The 18,814-nt window shown below is 51.9% G+C and overlaps 1 protein-coding gene across 1 annotated transcript in view; it reads left to right on the top strand.

Moving 5' to 3' along the window:
• The window catches only part of PSMD11 (proteasome 26S subunit, non-ATPase 11), a 30,161-nt gene extending 21,684 nt beyond the window's left edge, over positions 1–8,477 (top strand). Inside the window, exons 10-14 of the mRNA XM_039504236.1 lie at positions 2,197–2,322; positions 2,891–2,926; positions 4,996–5,047; positions 6,811–6,953; positions 7,087–8,477. Of these exons, the coding sequence (XP_039360170.1) occupies positions 2,197–2,322; positions 2,891–2,926; positions 4,996–5,047; positions 6,811–6,953 (357 nt within the window). The 3' untranslated portion in view covers positions 7,087–8,477. The remainder of the gene's footprint in view (positions 1–2,196; positions 2,323–2,890; positions 2,927–4,995; positions 5,048–6,810; positions 6,954–7,086) is intronic.
• The last annotated feature ends 10,337 nt before the right edge of the window (positions 8,478–18,814 follow it).

Genomic DNA, 18,814 nt, shown 5'->3' with positions numbered 1-18,814 from the left:
ATCTGTGACCTTCGGTACCCTGCTGCTATTCATAGAATATCAGGGGTGGAAGGGACCTCAGGAGGTATCTGGTCCAAGCCCCTGCTCGAAGCAGGACCAATCCCCAAATGGCCCCCTCAAGGATTGAACTCACAACCCTGGGTTTAGCAGGCCAATGCTCAAACCACTGAGCTGTCCCTCCCCGTTCATGTAGTTTGTCTTTTCTGACCAGCAAGCTACTAAATTATGGACAATGGGAACTTGTGTTCACCGGGGATTAGGCTGAAGCCTACAGACTCAAGTCACAAGTACTCTAAAAAGGCTACTTTTTACTCCTCAAGGAATTCTGTGCTAAGAATTAAAAATTCTGTGCACAATGTTTTAAAACTGCAAAATTCTGCATATTTTGTGTGTCAAAATAACACAATATAATCACAATTTTCAATTATTTTGGTAATTTATTTCAAAATACCTGTCAGCAAGTATGTGAATAACACAGACGACAAAAAAGATTTAGGATTTTTTTTTTTGACAAATAGATTCCTTAGTAGGCATATTAGCACATCTATATGGCTCCACAGCAAGCGAGAGGGACAGAATGTTGCATGCCCAACCCTGCCCCCCAATCCAGGGGTGGGGCAAGCAGGCTTAGCCAGGCAGGATCCAGGTGTGGAGGGTCTTAGTGTGTGTGGGATCAAGGTGTGGGGTGAGAGGGTTCTGTGTGGGGCAGTCTGGGTTTGGGTGGCTCTGTGGGGAGTCCAGATGTGGTGGCGGGGGAGGGCAGATTTGGATGCAGAGGGCCTTATCAGAGGGTTCGTTGGGGGGAATGGGCAGGTGATCCAGGTAAAGGTGGCTGGGGCTCAGCAGAGGGCTTTGAGTTGGGGGTTGGCAGAGGATGGGGCTCAGCATGGGGTCTGGGTGCCGGGGACTCAGCAAAGAGGCCCATGGAGTTCGGGGGGCTGAGTGTAGCTGGTTGTGGCTCAGTGGGGTGCGGGTCTGGGTTCGATGGGGTGGTGTGGGGTGGGTCTTGACAGGGTGAGGGTTTTAGTGCGGGGGGGGCTCAGCAGGGGATGGTCTGGTTGCAAGAGTGGGGGTTGGCAGGGGAGTTTGGGTACAAGGGGGGATCCAGATGCAGAGTGTGTGGCTCAGCGGCGCAGGTCTGGGTGTGGGGGGGTTGGAAAGATGGGGAGCAGTTCCCCCCACAGTGACTCCTCCCCCTGCAGCTGGGGAGTGATGGGGGCAGGAAGCAGGGTGGGGGTACAGAGTTTCCTGAAAGTGGGGGAGGTTCCTGGGGGTGGGTCTGACCCAGCCCTGGGAGTGGCCTGTGCAGGTTAAGAGGAAGTTGTCTCCTTGCCCCCACCTGTCCAGCCAGCCAGGACTTGCAGCTGGAGCCTGGTGCACAGTAGGAGCCACCAGTCAGGGTGTCCCCAGGTCCGGATGCACCATGAGAGGGGGAGTCTCGTTCGCACACTAGCCCTGCCCCCCGAGGTGGTGGTTTACATCTCCCCTGGCTGCTCCTGATGCCCTAACCAGATATTCTCTCTCTTACCCCCTTTCCCCCACCCCCTCTGCCTGGGAGGGGTGCATGAATCAATTTTTCTGCATGGAGAAAGTAAAATCTGCAGGGGGCATTAATTTTGCGCTTGCACAGTGGGGCAGAATTCCCCCAGGAGTAAATTCTGTGGCTAATACCCCTTCCTTTCTTCATCCGCCTCATTCCTGCATAAAATATTCCTTTCTTGTAAGCCTGAAGAAATCCACTGCCTGCTCCGATTTTCATTCGTTTGAAATGATTTCCCGTTTGGATACTTCCATTGCTTTTTAAAAAAAATTGATCTGCCTGGACTGAAGCCTTTTTTTAAAGATTCTTCAAGAAGAGAAAACAAGTTGAGGGGAGAAGAAGCAGGGACAGGAAGCTACCCTGTTAGGCCAAACCTCTCAGACAGGAGAACAAATGCATTTGCTTACCTAAGCCTCTGGGTCACATCATTATAAAGAATGTGAAGAAAGGTACTAATCAACAAGGTGCTTGAAAAGCATTAGGCTGTGGTGCCAGATACTGTCCGTCAGGCCAAGGTAATGGGTAGTAGCAGTCTAACAGCTGATACCGTGCTGGAAGTAAGGGAGGCTATAGTCTGCCCTGACGGACGGGGGGACTTGGCTGGCTTCACTACCGTCTCTCAGCCTAGTTATTTGTTCCCAACATGTCTCCTGTAGGCTCTGACAGATTATAAGGTGGAGCTCAGGGACGACCCCATCATCAACACTCATTTGGCTAAACTCTATGATAACTTATTGGAACAAAATCTGATCCGAGTCATTGAACCCTTTTCTAGAGTACAGGTAAGTGTTTCTTTACTTCCGGCAGCTTTTCCCCACTCATCCTTGATGTGTGAGCTTCTTAGACACAAGCAGGGGCTGCTAGGCCAAGTAATCTGCAGGGGTAGGGAGTCTCTTGACTCACTCAGATGAGTTCTGCTGACCGCTTGGTGGACTGGCACTTGAGTCCATAAGTTGTCGTCAGCTCAAAACGACTGGCTGTTACGGGACTGATGGGGGACCTCAGAACTGCTCTTTCCTTTTTTCATTAAGCTTTAGATGGGCATGTTTGTAACGCCTTGATTGACAGTGTTTGGCTCTAAGGGGCCTTCCAAGGCACGGGTGAGGCTGGAATAAGGACTGAAGCAGTGAAATGATGACTCAGCTGTTCAGTTTGTGGTCTGTTCACCTTCAATTAGAATCGTATTGTGGTCTGAAGTCTAAATGAGATGAAGCAAAGGAACCTATCTGGGGTAGATGGCTGGAGTATTGAGTTGTCATGTAGAAAGAACCAGACGTTGTTGTTGTGTCGTAAAAGCAAAACTAAAGCTTGACTTCCCGTATCTGTATTGGTCTTTCTCTCCCTTTATAGATGGAACACATATCCAGCCTCATCAAGCTCTCAAAGGTGAGAACATTGCTAGAAATCTGTGAGATGCTTTCAGTAAAGAGGGCAAAGAAACCGAGAGGTCAAATGACCACCGTGAAATAACTCAGTGCATGAAACCTCCAGGCGTGGACAGCTCCACAACAACGAGAGCAAATGCCACTGTTGGGAAATCCCTCCAGCGACGGGTGCACTCACCACTCCATTTTCTCCTGGTGCCCTCTGTAGGCTGCTGATCTCGCTAGAACTCAGCCCACCGGCCAAGCACACAGAGTCAGTAGACATGAATGAGCCCCTTCTGGGGTAACAGAGGTCCAGCAAGGACTGTCGTTGCACCCATGGGAGTGTCTTCAGCCCTGTCTCTGGGCTTGGTTCTCAGGCTCTTCTGGGCTAACTTTAGGTTCTTCCCTGCCCTGTTATAGAGCAACTGCCCCAGGACTTACTTCCTGGAGACTTTGTCTTCACTGATTCTCGCTGCCCGAGCTGTCCAGCCAGGCCATCTCTCAAGTTCAGTCCTGGGGGGACAGACACCCATAACAAAGAGCTCACCAGACAGTCTGCCTGCCCTTACCAGAGCCCTGAGCTCTTTCAATTCCAGCCCTTTGCTTGGGCTTCTGAATGAGGCTTATCCCCTTCTCCGGGCTTAGACCACTTCCCCAGTGGCCAGTGAGGGAACCTGGGCCCACCCACTACTCTGGGTCCCAACCCAGGGACCCTATAGGTAGCAGCCATGTACTGCTTCCTTCACTTGGTTGCTGCTACGTTCCCTGGTTCCCTTCCCACCTGGCCTCTTCACCTCTGTCCGTTACCTTAGGGCAAGAGTCCTCAGGTCCTCCTGTGCCCAGGTTCAAGCAATGCAGCCCATCAAGCTCCCTTTGGCCAGAGTGGAGCATCCTTCCTTGCGCCTTTGGCCCCAGTCAGGAACTGACCTGCTCAGGCTCTGCAGCTGCTTTTATCTGCGCCTTCTAGGCTCTGATTGGCTGCAAGGGGCCTCAGGGCCTGGTACACCCTGTCACACACCCCCTTGAGGGCAGGGGTTCATATCATATACTTGCAGTGTATGTTTTGCTTAGGGAGAGAGATGAGCTTCCCTACAAAACCCTCCTCCTGTCCCCAGGTCCTGCCCCTGCCACTCCCACCACTTGCTGACTCTTCTACGTTTGAAGAGTCTGAAGGAGCCTCCCTATAAAGTGCTGTAGACTTTCCCATGCTCAGTAGCCCCTCACTGCATCCAGCTTAGCCCTTTTTAATCCAGGTGGGCAGCAAATGGCAGTCCAGGGTATAACTGCCATGAACAAACCTTCTCGAACGGTCCTTGACTTGAAAAGCTCTTAAAAGGTCGTGGGCCAAACTAGTTGCTCCCTTGGCTAGAGTTTCACCAGGGCTGAACTTGGCACAGTGGCTGTGCAGATCCCCACTCTGTCAGCTTCCCGCGGTGCCTAAAGGGAGACTCAGCACCTTCTCCTCTTGCTCTCAGGAGCACCCAGAAATGCCCTTGCCCCAGACTGTCAGAGCGGCTCCAAACCCAGAGCTGCCATGTCAGGTGATGGAGAGCATCTTACCCATGGCCACGTGGTTGCTTCCACCATCCAGCCTCATTTCCAAATGGTGCGCTCCTAACTCAGCCCCTGGGCGCACAAACGTTCCTCTCCTAACGTAGCAGAGAGTGGAGAACAAGGGCCTGACTCCCATAGAGCCACTTGCTGGCTGTAGCAGGTCATCAAAGACTGGTGCATGGTGAAGCTTAGCTAGCTAGATGCTTGCTGAGTCAAGCAGGAATGCTCCAAATCCCCTGCCGATTCCAGGATGTACAGAATGAAGATTGTGACGCGAAAAGGCAATAGGTTGCTTGGGAACTCTGATCGTTAAAAGGTGGTTCCTGGTCGTGGTTGCTCTGACATCCTGCTTTGCCTAAAATTGACTAATTGCAAGCTAGTCTGTATGTGAGATCTGGCTTGCAAAGATATTCAATTACAAATGCTGAAATGTTGCTTGGAGACATTGATCTTTATATCCTGTCAGGTCTGTGGGTTGAGGGGAGTAAAATCCACTGCTCTGCAGTTAGCTTCAAGAGATTATTTCAATTTCAGGCTGATGTGGAAAGGAAATTGTCACAGATGATCCTGGACAAGAAATTTCATGGTGAGTCTCTGCACCCTGTTGGATCTTTCCACACCTTCCACTCCATTTTTAGATGAACAAGTGAAAGAAGCTTGTGCATGTTCTTAACTGCTGTCTCTCTCCAAATCTTAAGCATGTGTCCTAGAGTGTTATCACTCTAACTCCAGATGATGCTGTCAGGCCTAGAAAGCAAATAGAGGTACATGGGAAAATACTGAAAGGATTATGGGCTGTATCCTGGAGCTCCTGAGCATTTGCTATTTTGGGAGCTATGTGATGTATCCTGGAGGTCCTGACCCACCTTCCTCTTACTTACCTTGTGACACCAGCTGACTAGTGGGAGCTCCATTGGTGCCCGGCATGCTCAGTAACGGCTTCCACTTGAAACCAGAACTCCTTTGCCAACTCCTGGCAAAGAGCTGAAGGTCACTCCTCCATCCACCTCATGCTGGAGAGCTAGTACAGGGATGGACAAACTTTCTGGGTGGGGAAATTGCATGCAGGGCCATGAGTGTAGGGCTGGGACAGGAGGTTGGGGTGCGGAAGAGAGTGCAGGGTGTGGGAGGGGGTGCAGTGTGCAGGAGGAGGCTCAGGGCAGGGGGTTGGGGCTGCAGGAGGGGTACGGCAGGGGCCTCAGTGCAGGGGGTGGCGGCACAGGAGGGGTTTGGGGTGTGGGCTCTGGCCTGGCGCCACTTACCTGGAGGGGCTCTGGGGTGACAGCGGGGCGAAGGCAGGCTCCCTGCCTGCCCTGGCCCCGCACCGCTCCCAGAAGTGGCCACCACCACGTCCCTGCGGCCCGTGGAGGGGGCACAGAGCTCTCTGTGCTGCCCTTGGCTGCAGGCATCGCCTCCTGCAGCTCCCATTGGCCGGGAATGGGAAACCGCAGCCAATGGGAGCTTCAGAGGTTCTCCTGTCCTGAGTGCCCAGCACAGAAAGCCAGTCCTGCTAGCTTAGCTGGGCAGAATGAACGGGGGATAGGGCAGTGGCACAACCCTGTTGATTAGCGAATGATGAAAGCATAGCGGAAACCGAATACAAAGGGATAGAAAATACCTTTTATTGATAAAGGGATCAAGAAAATGAAAGGTAAATCTCCCAGCTGCTGGAGTCGTCATCATCCGAGAATCCAGCTCGCTAGACTGATAATTGGAGATGGGTTGGAGATCCCCTTGAGTAAGATTTCCCAACCCTCCCCTCTCCTCTCCCCCGCCCCGTAGGCTGCTCTCGCACAAAGCGGGTTTCCAAAGTGCTGCCTTCTGGATCCCCTATTCCCACATCCCCTGCAATGTTGTGTTGCAAAGAACAGGTTAGCCAGGTGCTGGGGTAGTGCTGGTAAGCCCGGGTCAGAGGAAATCCTGACACCTTTCCTCCATGCACACTGTGATAGACTTACTGTTCTCTCTAGCGTGTGCTTAGCTAAAACTCGGAAGGCAGGGAAACCATTTTTATAAATAAAATGTTTCCACCGAAGCACTTGTTTTGTGTTGTAGAACCGCGCCCCAATCCCTAAAACCACCCTTCTCTACTGTGTAGCTCTAGGGGTGAGAGAGATGCTAGGGAGCAGTGGTCACAAACCCTGGCTGGAGGGGCCAGGGCCAGATGTTTAATATGGGGAGATGGCTGGATAAATGCCAGTGGAAATGAATTCCACACCCTGGAGGCCACCACAGCATAGGCACAAGGTCCGACCTGAGACTTGATGGCTGGATCTGACAGAAGAAGCCCTCGGAAGTCTGTCTAGCTCACACGTGCACTGCTGTGTAACCAGAGCTTTGTGTTTGTAGGGATCCTCGACCAAGGGGAGGGAGTCCTGATCATCTTTGACGAGCCGCCAGTAGACAAAACGTACGAAGCTGCTCTTGAGACTATTCAGAATATGAGTAAAGTAGTCGATTCACTCTACAACAAAGCCAAGAAGTTAACATAGGTGAGTGGGTGTGAGGCGCCGAAGCGCACAACTGTTCAGGTTCATCTCTTTTGGCTCCTAAGCCTGGGTACAGCGTGTGCCTATGCTTTTTGCTTCCTTCCCCTGGATTGACAGTGGCTCTTTTCTCTTGCAGAGTTGACTTTGGGAGCTGTCATTTGGAGAGTGTGTGTGACAGGAGAGTGAAACCTTTGGGAAAATGCTAGGAGACTTTTTTCTTTGTTCTACTTTTCGCTCGGAAAGTTTTTAAACGTCCTCATCCGGTGCATCTTGTATTCCATACGATGCGTGTTCCAGTTTCCATGTAACGTTTACTGGCCAAACTTTGTATCGGGGGGGAAATATTGTTTAAAAAAAGAGGGATTCTAAATAAAAGGAAAAAGGCTTACACTACCTAAACATGTGCTTTCCACTTCCTGAGGGATGGCAGAGAGAGTACAGCAGGGGCAAGGTTTTATCCTCATAGCTACCCGGCTGCCAAGGAAACAGTTCCATTTCTTCCCTCTACTCTGGAATCGGAGACTTACTGACAGTGTATAAGAAGCCACGTTTTATTCCATTTGTACTGAACCAAAAAACCCTTATGTACAGACTGCTGGTTTATTTTTAAATCTTAACACCTTTAATACCCCCCCAAAGCAACTCCATATTGACTCCCAGAAGCCCACACATAGGGAACCCACTTCAGAATTGCCACTGAGCTCGATCAGCTCAAAGGGTAGAAGTAACGGCTGCAACTGTCTATATCTAGGCCTGCTTCTAACAAAGGGAACAGCAGAGGGTTCCCCCGGAGGCCTGTATTGCATGCTATTGTTTTCAAATAGACTAGACTCTAAATGTTTGAACCCCCCTGTCCCCCCGCAGTGTTGGGAAGAACAAGTGAGCAGGTGTTCTCTGAGTGCTCACCTCTCCGTGAGAGCCAAGTGGGAAGGCAGTCTGCTAGCATAGGCACTGATCAGATTGTCATTATTCACCTCTGCTGTATAGTATATTTCCTTAAACATCTGATGTAAGACAAATCGGCCCCTCTGGAATGAGCTTGTGTAGCACTCGCTAGTTACTGTTTCAAAGTGATATACATGGGAGGTGGAGCATGGTGTATTCCAGCATGTTTCATTTTATGGTGAGATTACTAGCAAGGTTTTAATGCAATTTGGGCAGTGTAAGCTTCTGCATCTCTGTCGTGCTGATCTTTATTTTCCTTCCCCTTTGTCTCCCTTTCTCTCTCCCTCTCCATGTTTTCTTACTAAATTTATATTTTATAAAAGGGTTCCGTTTTATCAAGAGATTTTGCCTTCACACAATCTTAGACTGGCTGATTTTTTTCTTTTTTTTTTTCTTTTCCTGCTTTCTATCCACATATTTTAACTTTCTCTGGTATTTTTTTAAACTCTGCATCTCATCCAGTCGGTCACTGTTTGGGTTTTTGGCACCATCAATATCAAATGTACAAACGGTTCTTGCTAACCAACACCAGGTATATCTGATGTTCAGATGAGTTCCAATAAAGTAATTTTTTTTTCAAAACCTGTCTCCTGTCTTCAGCTGTTGAGGCAGAGAACATGCGTATTTGGTGGTGTTTCTTTGGCCAAGGGGAGTATAGCTTACAAAGCAAGCTGCATATCCATCCAAAGTGCACTACGTTAGGTGATGGGATATTATTTCTTTCTGAACATTAAAGCTTGAGAGAGCATGTTTTAAGAAGCATCACACAGGTCTGCAAAGCAAAATAACTTTGTTTATTGTTTGACTGACCTTTCAACCTTCCTGGAAAATGTTCCCACACCTTGCAGCTGTAGAGAAATGGAGCCAAACTTTGGAAAACACAGTAATGCAGTTCACAGGCTTTTTTTAAAGCCCAGGAGAGATCTTTGTTATCTCATGTGATCTGCATAACACAGCATGGATTTACAGGTGAAATACTGGCATCAGGTCCATCACATCTGCTTGAGCTAGAGCATCTCTTTTTAGGAGGAGACATCCAGTCTTTTATTTAAAGACTTCTACTGATGATGGATCCACCATATCCATAGGTAAGTTGTTTGTTTACCCTAATTATTAAAAATTTGCTTCTTCTGTCTTGTGTGAATTTCAGCTTCCCATCGTTGGCTCCTGTTATGCCTTTCTCTGCTTGATTAAAGAGTATTCTACTGCCAAATCTTCTCATGTATGTGTCTCTAAACTGTGATCAAATAATCTCTTAATCTTTTCTGGAATAAGCTAAATAGCTTGAGGTTCCCAAGTCTCTCACTGAGGCAAGCGTTCTGGACTTCAACTCATTCTCATGGCGCTTTTCTGAACCCTTTCCGATTTTCACACTTTGAAAAGGATATTGGTGTCCCCAGAACTAGATACAGCATTCTAGTGATGGTCTCATCAGTCCTCCCTATTCCTACTTAATATTTCCTTAAAAGCAGCACAGTGTCTTATGGCACCTTATAGACTAACAGACGTTTTGGAGCATGAGTTTTCGTGGGTGAATACCCACTTCGTCGGGTGCAACCCACGAAAGCTCATGCTCCAAAACGTCTGTTAGTCTATAAGGTGCCGTAAGACTTAGTCTGGATCTGTAAAAGCAGCAAACACGGCTACCCCTCTGATACTTAACATTTCCTTGCTTACACATCCAGGGATCATATTAGCTCACTTAGCCATCGCATCAGACTAAGAGCTTTGTTCGGTTAGAAGGTTTTCCTGGAGTCTCCAAGCATTAAAGATGAACCTTTAATTAAAGATTGACATGTGATGAAACCTCCAGGAATACATCCAATCAAAACTGGCAGCCCAAGTTGGTTCCCTACCGTGCGGTTTTTAGAGTCCCTGCTTTGCAGAATACAGTTCTCCGTGTGGAAGGTTGTCCCACCAGCCTCAACTCTTACTTTACACACACACACAGGTCTGTTCTACAACATTAGCATAACTGCACCTCATCTGCAAGGTTTCAGTGGTTTTTTTGAGTGAAACCTTGAATCTGTATTTCCAGGCTTTCCAAAGGAGTTTGTAGACTGCAATGTTCTCTTAAAGCACTTCCCAAAAAGCCCAGTGACCTGCCATCTACTGCACTGCCAGTTGCATGAAGCTTTTCCCCTGGGATTATTGTAGTTTTGATTAGCTGCAGGGCACTCTTAAGCAGATAACCCACAAACTGGGGTGTCTTTGGAAAACTAAACCTACTAATAGAAATTCATTCATGCAAGAGGATGCGGCACCTCTGCTCAGGGCGCCGTGGCAATCAAAGACGACATTCAGATGTGTAAAGAATGGAATAGGAAATACTAAGGTGTTATAAAATCCATGGTCTGCCCTCATCTGGGTTACAGCATTCAATTCCAGTCACCCCATCGACTCATAGGACTGGAAGGGACCTCAAGACGTCATCTAGTCCCATCCCCTGCATGCATGGCAGGACTAAGTAGACCAGTAGTTCTCAAACGTTTGTACTGGTGACCCTTTCACATAGCAACCCTCTGAGTGCGACGACCCGCCCCCCCCCAAATTAAAAACACTTTTTTGTATATTTAACACCCTTATAACTGCTGGAGGCTAAGCAGGGTTTGGGGTGGAGGTTGACGGCTCATGACCCCCTATATAATAACATGACCCCCTGAGGGGTCCCAACCCCCAGTTTGAGAACCCCTGAGCTAGACGATCCCTGACAGGTGTTTGTCTAACCTGCTCTTAAAAACTTCCAATGATGGAGATTCCACAACCTCCCTAGGCAATTTATTCCAGTGCTTAACCACTGTGACAAAGTCCCTCTTCTACCTTGGTGGGTCCTGTGCTTCTTGGCGGATTTGCTCACCTCAGTGATCTTCCCCTCTGGTGGAACCCACAGTCTGGGTCAACTCCTCCTGTGTCTGATAACAGTTTTCAAGTTGGGAGGTTATGGGCCCTCTCAGTCTACTCTGGTCTCCAGCCCAGGGCCCTGTGGATTGCAGCTGTCTATAGTGCCCCTTATAACAGCTGCATGACAGCTACAACTCCCTGGGCTACTTCCCCATGGCCTCCTCCAAACACCTTCTTTATCCTGGTGTCTGATAATGTTTGATTGTTTGATAATTCCTCAATCCTCCAGCAGCACACCCTCTCAGTCTCAGCTCCTTGTGCCTCTTGCTCCCAGCTCCTCACATGCACTTCTCTCCTCTGGCTTCGCCTCCTTGACTGGAGTGAGCTCCCCTTTTTATACCAGGTGCCCTGATTAGCCTGCCCTGATTGGCTGCAGGTGCGCCAATCAATGTAGCTCTCTCCGGTGCCTTCTAGAAAGTTCTTAATTGGCCCCAGGTGCCTTGATTAGCCTGGAGCAACTGCCATTTTGGTTCCCATGGTCCTAGGGATTTGCTTAGCCTGGAGCTAACATACCTGTTCCTGAGTACTTTCCTGTAGCCATCCGGCCTTGCTCCATCACACCACCCTGACCCTACACCACAACCTTGGCTCCCCCAGCAGAGCTGCCCCTCTTCCAGCCATTCCTGAGCCTAGGGTGTTAATTGACGCCCAGTGCAGTGGTTTTGTGTTTTAGAGAATAAAGAAGGCACTCCTAGTCCTCTTCGAGTGCTTGTTCACGTCCATTCCAATCGGGTGTGCGCACGCATGTGCACAATGGCCAGAAGATTTTTCCTTTAGCAGCATCTGTCAGGCTGGCCTGCCCCCCCACCCCGAGTTGCGCCTTCATGGTACTCAATATAGAGCCCTGCCGACCCACCCCTTCAGTTCCTTCTTACCGCCAGTGATGGTGGCTGGAACTTCCCTTAGCAAGCACGTTCTGTAGTCATTGTATGTAGTTAAGTTAGCGTCGTCTTTAGTATTGGAGTTCTTAGTAGATCTGTTGGGGGTTCCCCCCCATCCTGCCTCCCCAGAGCCGTAGTATGGCGCAGTTCCTGCAGTTTAAAAACTGTGTGACCTGTGCAAAGCACGTGCCGAAGAGCAATCCACACTCTGTGTTTACGGTGCCTGGGGACGGCCACCAAAAGGATCGCTGTAAGAACTGCCACGAGTTATGCCCTAGAACACGTAAAGAAAGGGAACAGCCGCTTACGGTGATCCTCATGCACGCCCCCACTATGACCTGGGCTCAGGGGACCCAGATCCTAACGCTTCGGCCTCGACGCAGAGTGCCCCAGCACTGTTCTCGAGCTCGGCGCCGAGAAAGGACTCGTCCCGAGACGCTCAGCACCGACATGGCACCTCACGAGGCCCAGCTGAAAACAAGCACCGATCCCACTCGCTGGGGCCTCAGGAGAAGAAGGAAGCCGGACAGCCACTCTCCTTTGGCTAAATCCAGAGATGGGAGACCCCAGGTGGGCCATAGCTCTGGATCCCCCGCTGGGGCTGTGTCAACTTCTGCCCAAGTGAGGCAGTTGAGTCTGGCCCCCGCTCGGTTGCCGGTCCCAGCACAGCAGCTACAGCTCTTTTCGATGCCAGAAGCTTGCCAAGCTGCTTGGGACTTCCTGCGCCTTACGGCACCATTCTCGCCCCCCCAGGAGGGAAGAACCTTCAGTGCTGGTGGACCCACCCCGCTCCCAGTGCAGTTAAGAGGGAAGCCGGCTATGATGCCGAGGTGCTCCCCCCTCTCCATGTCCCTCGGCACCGGCTCACTCGGACAGAGAGCCTACCCGCTCCCCGAGCTCTCGACACTCAAGGCACCGAGGCTTAGCTCCTCGGTGGTCTTCAGTGTCAGAGACCTTGGAGTCAGAGTCTGACTCTTATCACTCCAGGAGAAGCAGGAGCTGCAGATCGAGGTCCCGGAGAGATAGGAGGGAGCACCAGGTGTGGCCTCCGCAGTGGCAGACCCCACCTCAGTGGCCCTTCTGGACCCCCTGGGCCTTTCACCAAGGACAGGGAAGAACCCAAGGTCACCACCCTGCGACATCTTCTGTGGCCTCAGACACCTTTGTCCCGCCATCAGCTACGCATCTGTCCTCAGCACCTACCCACACATCACCGCCTCTGACAGCAGCACCATGGTTGACTCCAGCACTGTGCTTGGCAACGACCTCGGCACCGCTCTTGGCAGCATCCTCATGCCAGTCTTCCACACCGGCGCCTGCGGTGTAGTCGACATGGGCGCTGATGTCGATGTCCGAAACGGGCCCTCGGCCTTCGCCGGTGCCTGCGATCAGATTGGCACCGGCTCCATCGACGGTTCCTCCCATCATAATGATGGCGGTGCCAACACTTGGTCCGAGCTCCGCCTGGCGCACCACTAGCACCAACACTGCCCCGAGAGGCTTGGGACCCCTGGGGGGTGGATGGCAGGGAGCATCCGCTCATAAACGCTTCCTCCTCTTTGTCCCTGCACGAAGCATTGACGGGTACAGCCGTAGCCTTGGCACTTGAGGACAACGGGGGGGGGTGCAGCAGTTGTTGTGCAGGGCTGCTCAGGGTCTGGACGTTAAGGCCAAGGAGGTAGTTGAGGAGGCTGATCCCATGGTGGACATCCTCACACCCTCAGGAACTTCCTGTATTGCCCTTCCACTTACTAAAACCATTGTGGACACCCCCAAGACCCTGTGGCAGACCCCAGCTTCCTTGCCAACCACTGCCAAGCACAATGAGGCGTTCGAACCCTCTGGAGGGCACAAAATATTTATACTTCCATCCACCCCCCGAGTCTCTGGTGGTGGATGCGGCTAACCAGCATGAGAAACGGGGCTTCCAGGAGCCCTTCCCAAAAAACAGGGAGGCAAAGTGTCTAGACGTGGTTGGGAGAAAGGTCTATTCCACAGGGGGTCTGCAGCTCCCTATCTCGAACCAACAGGCCATCGTCGTCAGGTACTCGTACAACACCTGTGCAGCGATGGCCACATTTAAGGAGCTCCTCCCGTCAGACTCCCGGACCGAGTTCTCGGTCTTGATGGAGGAGAGGATGTCAGTCTCCTGTGCTTCCCTCCAGGCTGCATTGGACACTGCAGATGCTGCCACTAGGGTTATGGTGACAGGGGTAGCTGTGACGAGGGGTTCCTGGCTCCAGGTATTGGGACTCTCTTACGAGGTCCAGCAGACCATTCAGGACCTCCCATTTGAGGGGAGATGCCTTTCTCTGAAAAGACAGACAAGGAGGCTGCATAGCCTGAAAGACTCATGAGCAACCTTCAAATCATTGGGCCTGCAAGCTCCTGCCATGCAGCAGAGACGCTTCCGCCTGCAACCTCCTCCAGATTCCATCAGCAGAACCAAGAGGATGGTTCACGGAGGGGGAACAGGAGTGGCAGGAGGAGGCAACACTCATTCTCAGGCCAGGGCTCTGGCCAGCCCAAACTGCCCTCTGGCCTAAACTGGACTTTTGAAGGCCAAAGTCAGAGACTGGATCTACCCTGCCTTACCTTTTCCTCCCAACTGTCCCCTTTCTACCGTGCATGGTCCCATATCACTTAGGACTGCTGGGTGCTCCGCACAGTAGAGAGGGGATACTCCATCCAATTCTGTGCCCTTCCACCCATCAACCCCCCCTTCCCTGTCCCTCTTCAGGGACCCCTCTCATGAGCATCTACTCATCCAGGAGGTGCAGTTGCTTTTACTACTAGGGACAGTGGAGGAGGTTCCTCTGGAGCACAGGGGTGAGGGCTTCTATTCCCGGTATTTCCTAATACCGAAAGCCAAAAGTCGCCTCTTTTGGACCTGCGAGAACGTAACAAGTTCGTAAAGAAACTCAAGGTCTGCATGGTTTCCTTGGCCTCCATCATCCCCTCACTAGATCCAGCAGGCTGGTGTGCTGCCCTCGACTTGATGTACTTTCACATCGCAATCACTCAGCCCCACAGGAAGTACTTCAGGCTTGTGGTCAACGGTACCCACTCCCAATTTACTGTCCTCCCATTTGGGCTGTCAGCAGCACCTCGAGTATTCACCAAGTGCATGGCAGTCGTCCCCGTGTTCTTGCAGAGACATCAGGTACAGGTGTTTCCATACCACGACTGGCTGGCTGATCAAAGGCCACTCCAGGACCCAAATGGAATCTCAGGTCACATTTATCAGAGCCACGTTCGAGAGCCTGGGTCTACTCCTAAACGAAGTGAAATCGACTCTGTCTCTTGTCCAGAGGATAGAGTTCATAGGGGCAGTACTGGACTTGACCCAAGCCAGGGCATACCTGCCACAGGCGAGGTTTTAGGCCCTCAACCACATAATCTGGGGTGTCGTGCAGTTCCCCCCCACCCCACTACAGCGAGAAACTAACTGCCTGAAACTTCTCGGGCATTTGGCCACCTATCCCTACGTGGTGCAGCACGCCAGACTCAGGCTTTGACAGCTCCAGTTGTGGCTCGCGTCAGAGTATCACCCAGCCTGGGCCAGCTTGAACAGGATCGTGACCCTACCTCGCCTGGTCCTCGACTCCCTCCGGTAGTGGATCAACGCGCAGCAGGTGTGCTCGGGGGTCCCCTTTGCTGCCCCATACTCGTCTGTGTCATTGGCGACGGACGCATCAGACTTGGGCTGGGGAGCTCATCTGGGAAACTGCAGAACTCAAGGCCTCTGGTCGCAAGCAGATCTGCGTCTCCACATCCCTGTCAGAGAGCTGAGAGCAGTGCGCCTAGCGTGCCAGACCTTCCATCCTTACCTAACCAGACAATGTGTATCAGTCATGACGGACAATACGACAGCAATGTTCTAGATCAACAAACAGGGGTGCATGCGCCTCTCCCCTGTGCCAAGAAGCCCTCATGCCGTGGGACCTCTGTGTAGAACATTCAATTCACCTGCAGGCTCGTACCTCCCCGGGGTTCAGAATGAGCTGGCAGACCACCTCAGCAGGTCCTTCCGCAGCCATGAGTGGTCCCTTCTCCTGGACGTCGCAATTTCAATCTTCCAGAGGTGGGGGTTTCCCCTGATAGACCTCTTTGCCACGTGACACAACAGGAAGTGCCAGCAGTTCTGCTCCTTCCAGAATCACAGCCCGGGCTCCAGTGTGGACACACTCCTCCTCCATTGGGGAGGTTCTTTCCTATACGCCTTTCCATTGATACTGCTCGTTCCCAAGGTGCTGCTCCAGATCCGCAAAGATCGGGCTCAGGTCATGCTGATAGAACCGGCCTGGCCCCATCAGCACTGGTACACATCCCTCCTAGACATGTCCGTGGGAACCCGATTACCTTGCCGCTCTCCCCAGACCTTTTCACACAAGATCATGGACGTCTCCAATACCTGAATCTCCAGTTGCTCCATCTTATGGCATGGAAGCTCCATGGTTAAATTAGGTTCTCCTGGTTAGACAGGTTCTCCTGGGCAGTAGGAAACCCTCTGAGAGGCACGTACCTTGCCAAGTGGAAGAGATTTTTAGTCTGGTCAGTGCAGCACCATTTGCCCCCAATACTGGCTTCAGGGCTGCCCATTCTGGACTACCTCTTCCATCTGAAGCAGGAAGGTCCCTCGTCTTCTATAAGGGTGCACTTAGCCACCATTTCGGCCTTCCACGCAGGCATGCAAGACCGCTCGGTATTTGCTAACCCCATGGGCAGCTGATTCCTAAAGGGGCTTGAGAGGTTATACCTGCCTGGGACCTCAGCTTGCCCCGTTCTCAGCTGATGGGGGGGCGGCCCTTTGAGCCTCTAGCAACATGCTCCCTGCTCTACCTCTCTTACAAGCTAGCAATAACCTCGGCCAGGAGGGTGTCTGAGCTCAGGGCCTTGACCTCAGACCTGTCCTACAGCCTTCTATAAGGACAAGGTTCAGCTCAGGCCTCACCCTGCTTTCCTCCCAAAGGTCGTCTCGCAGTTTCACATCATCCAGGACATCTTTCTCCCGGTTTTCTACCCTAAACCTCATTCCAGCGGCAGGGAGCAGAGACTCCACTCTCTGGATGTCCGCAAGGCACTGGCCTTTTACACTGAGAGAATGAAACGGTTCAGAAAGTTGGTCCAGTTGTCCAATCAGTGGTCAGCTCTGACCCCACCTCCTGAACTTGGCTTGGGAGTCACCTGGTTGAAATGGATATGAACAGGCACTCGAAGAAGAAAAAACGGTTACGTCTCGTAACTGTTCTGGGAGATTTGTTCACGTCCATTCCAATACCCACCCTCCTTCCCCTCTGTCGGAGGAGCCGGCAAGAAGGAACTGAGGGGGGGGCAGGTCCGCAGGGTTCTATATTGGGCGGCCTGATGGTGCGACTCCAGGGGGCGCCCAGGCCAGCCCGACAGATGCTGCTGGGGGGAAAAATCTTCCGGCCACTGTGCCGGGCACGTGCACACACCTGATTGGAATGGACATGAACCACATCTTGAAGAACAGCAGTTACGAGAAGTGAGTAGCTGTTTTTTCTTCCTCATCCCATCATGAGAACAGGACGTTTGTCAGTTGAAAAGCAGCCTGGTTAAACTGGCGAAGGAAACACTTTTTCACAATGTTGAATGCAGGGAACTCCTTGCCGTACAATAGTAAGGCCTAGAGTTTAGCTTTTCCCTTGGTGTCGGCCCATGCTGGCTCTCCTTTTGGAAGGGAGTGGGGTATGCAGTTCCTTCAAGGGGGTCCCCCATGCAGCCTACCTGTGCCCGGTTTAGTACCGGAGATGGAGCCTGGTATTAGAGGCCAGGGCGAGCTGGGCTGCTTCAGGAGGGACTTGCTGCTACTTTGCAACTGAGAGGCTGACGCAGGAGTCCCAGCCAGGATGACGTGGTTCTATGTTGGGAGAGGTTCAGTGCACTGCCGGGCACCACTAGGCACAGCAGGAGAGGTCCGGCCCATGCACTGGGGTGCATCCCCCAGGTACCCAGCACCCGCTGAGATGGATGGGGCAGGTCACACCCCTGCAAACCTCCTGGGCTGCAGTGCCCCTTCCTATACTAGGTCCCCAGGTGCAATAGAGACTCTACAGTCCTCCTCCCCCCTGCTACCACCTTCCCTCTCCCCATGGCCTGCCAGCCTGTCCAGGAGCCGGAAGGGCTAGGCGGAGGGCAGAGCTGGGGGCAAGCTGTGCCTAGGAAGTCCTCTGGTGCCACCTGCACACACACGTGCCCCCATAGGAGAAGTCTTTGAGGGTGGCTGCAGAGGTGACGTGATCTCTCTAACATTTGCTAAATCCAAGCTACACTTCTCTCCTAGGCAAGACCGGGTCAGTGTGTCCCATTTCCCCCCCCCCCCCCGCCCTTCTTCTCCATGTGTATGAAGGAGACAGGCCATGTCTCTGACAGGGAGGGGTTGGTGCCTGGCCCAAAGGGGGCAGAGTTAAGGTCGAGCAGGAGATGTTAGATTAACTCTATTTCCTGGTTTCAGAGGCTTTTAAGTTTAGCCACCCTCCATGCTCCTGGAAGAGGCAACCCTGCATGCACATGAGGGTTCTCAACCCCCCTGCTTCAGGTCCTCGGCCAATCCCTATCTTACAGGGTCAGGGAGGGACTTTTGCCTATGGACAGGTTAGTTCATTATAGTGTTTCTTGCACCCTCCTCTGAAGCAGCTGCTGCTGGCTATCCTTGAAGACAAGGAAATGGGGTAAATAGAGCCCTGGGACCCAGCTGGTAATTAGGAATTGCAATAAGCCTTCCCCTGCAGCACCTGCAGCCTGACGCCAGCAGCATTGGCTAGTGCATAAAACCGAGTGTGTTGCTGCCCAAGCTGAAAGCGATGCAAAGAGTTTGAATGGCGGAAAGAGAATATTAAAAAGCAATGTGGTCGGTCTGGCTAGTGATGCACAATGGAGCTGTTCCTGCAGGACACAGAGTAACCTGGCAGGACCATGCTGAACGCTTTTGTGTAAATTGAACTGATTACATAAGCTGCAGTGCTGTGACTGGCCTCTCGATGTCGCTACAAGTCAGTGCACACTGCGCGTGGAACGGCCCTGCACAGGCTGGACACAAGCCGAGCCTGGCAGTGCTGTTGCTTGCACGTGGCACTCGCTGCGGGTGGGAGGGCCTGGGCCTGGCCATTGAGC

Source organism: Mauremys reevesii, linkage group 17 (assembly GCF_016161935.1).
Source record: "Mauremys reevesii isolate NIE-2019 linkage group 17, ASM1616193v1, whole genome shotgun sequence".
Lineage (NCBI taxonomy): Eukaryota > Metazoa > Chordata > Testudines > Geoemydidae > Mauremys > Mauremys reevesii.
This window is presented reverse-complemented; position numbering and strand designations above follow the sequence as displayed.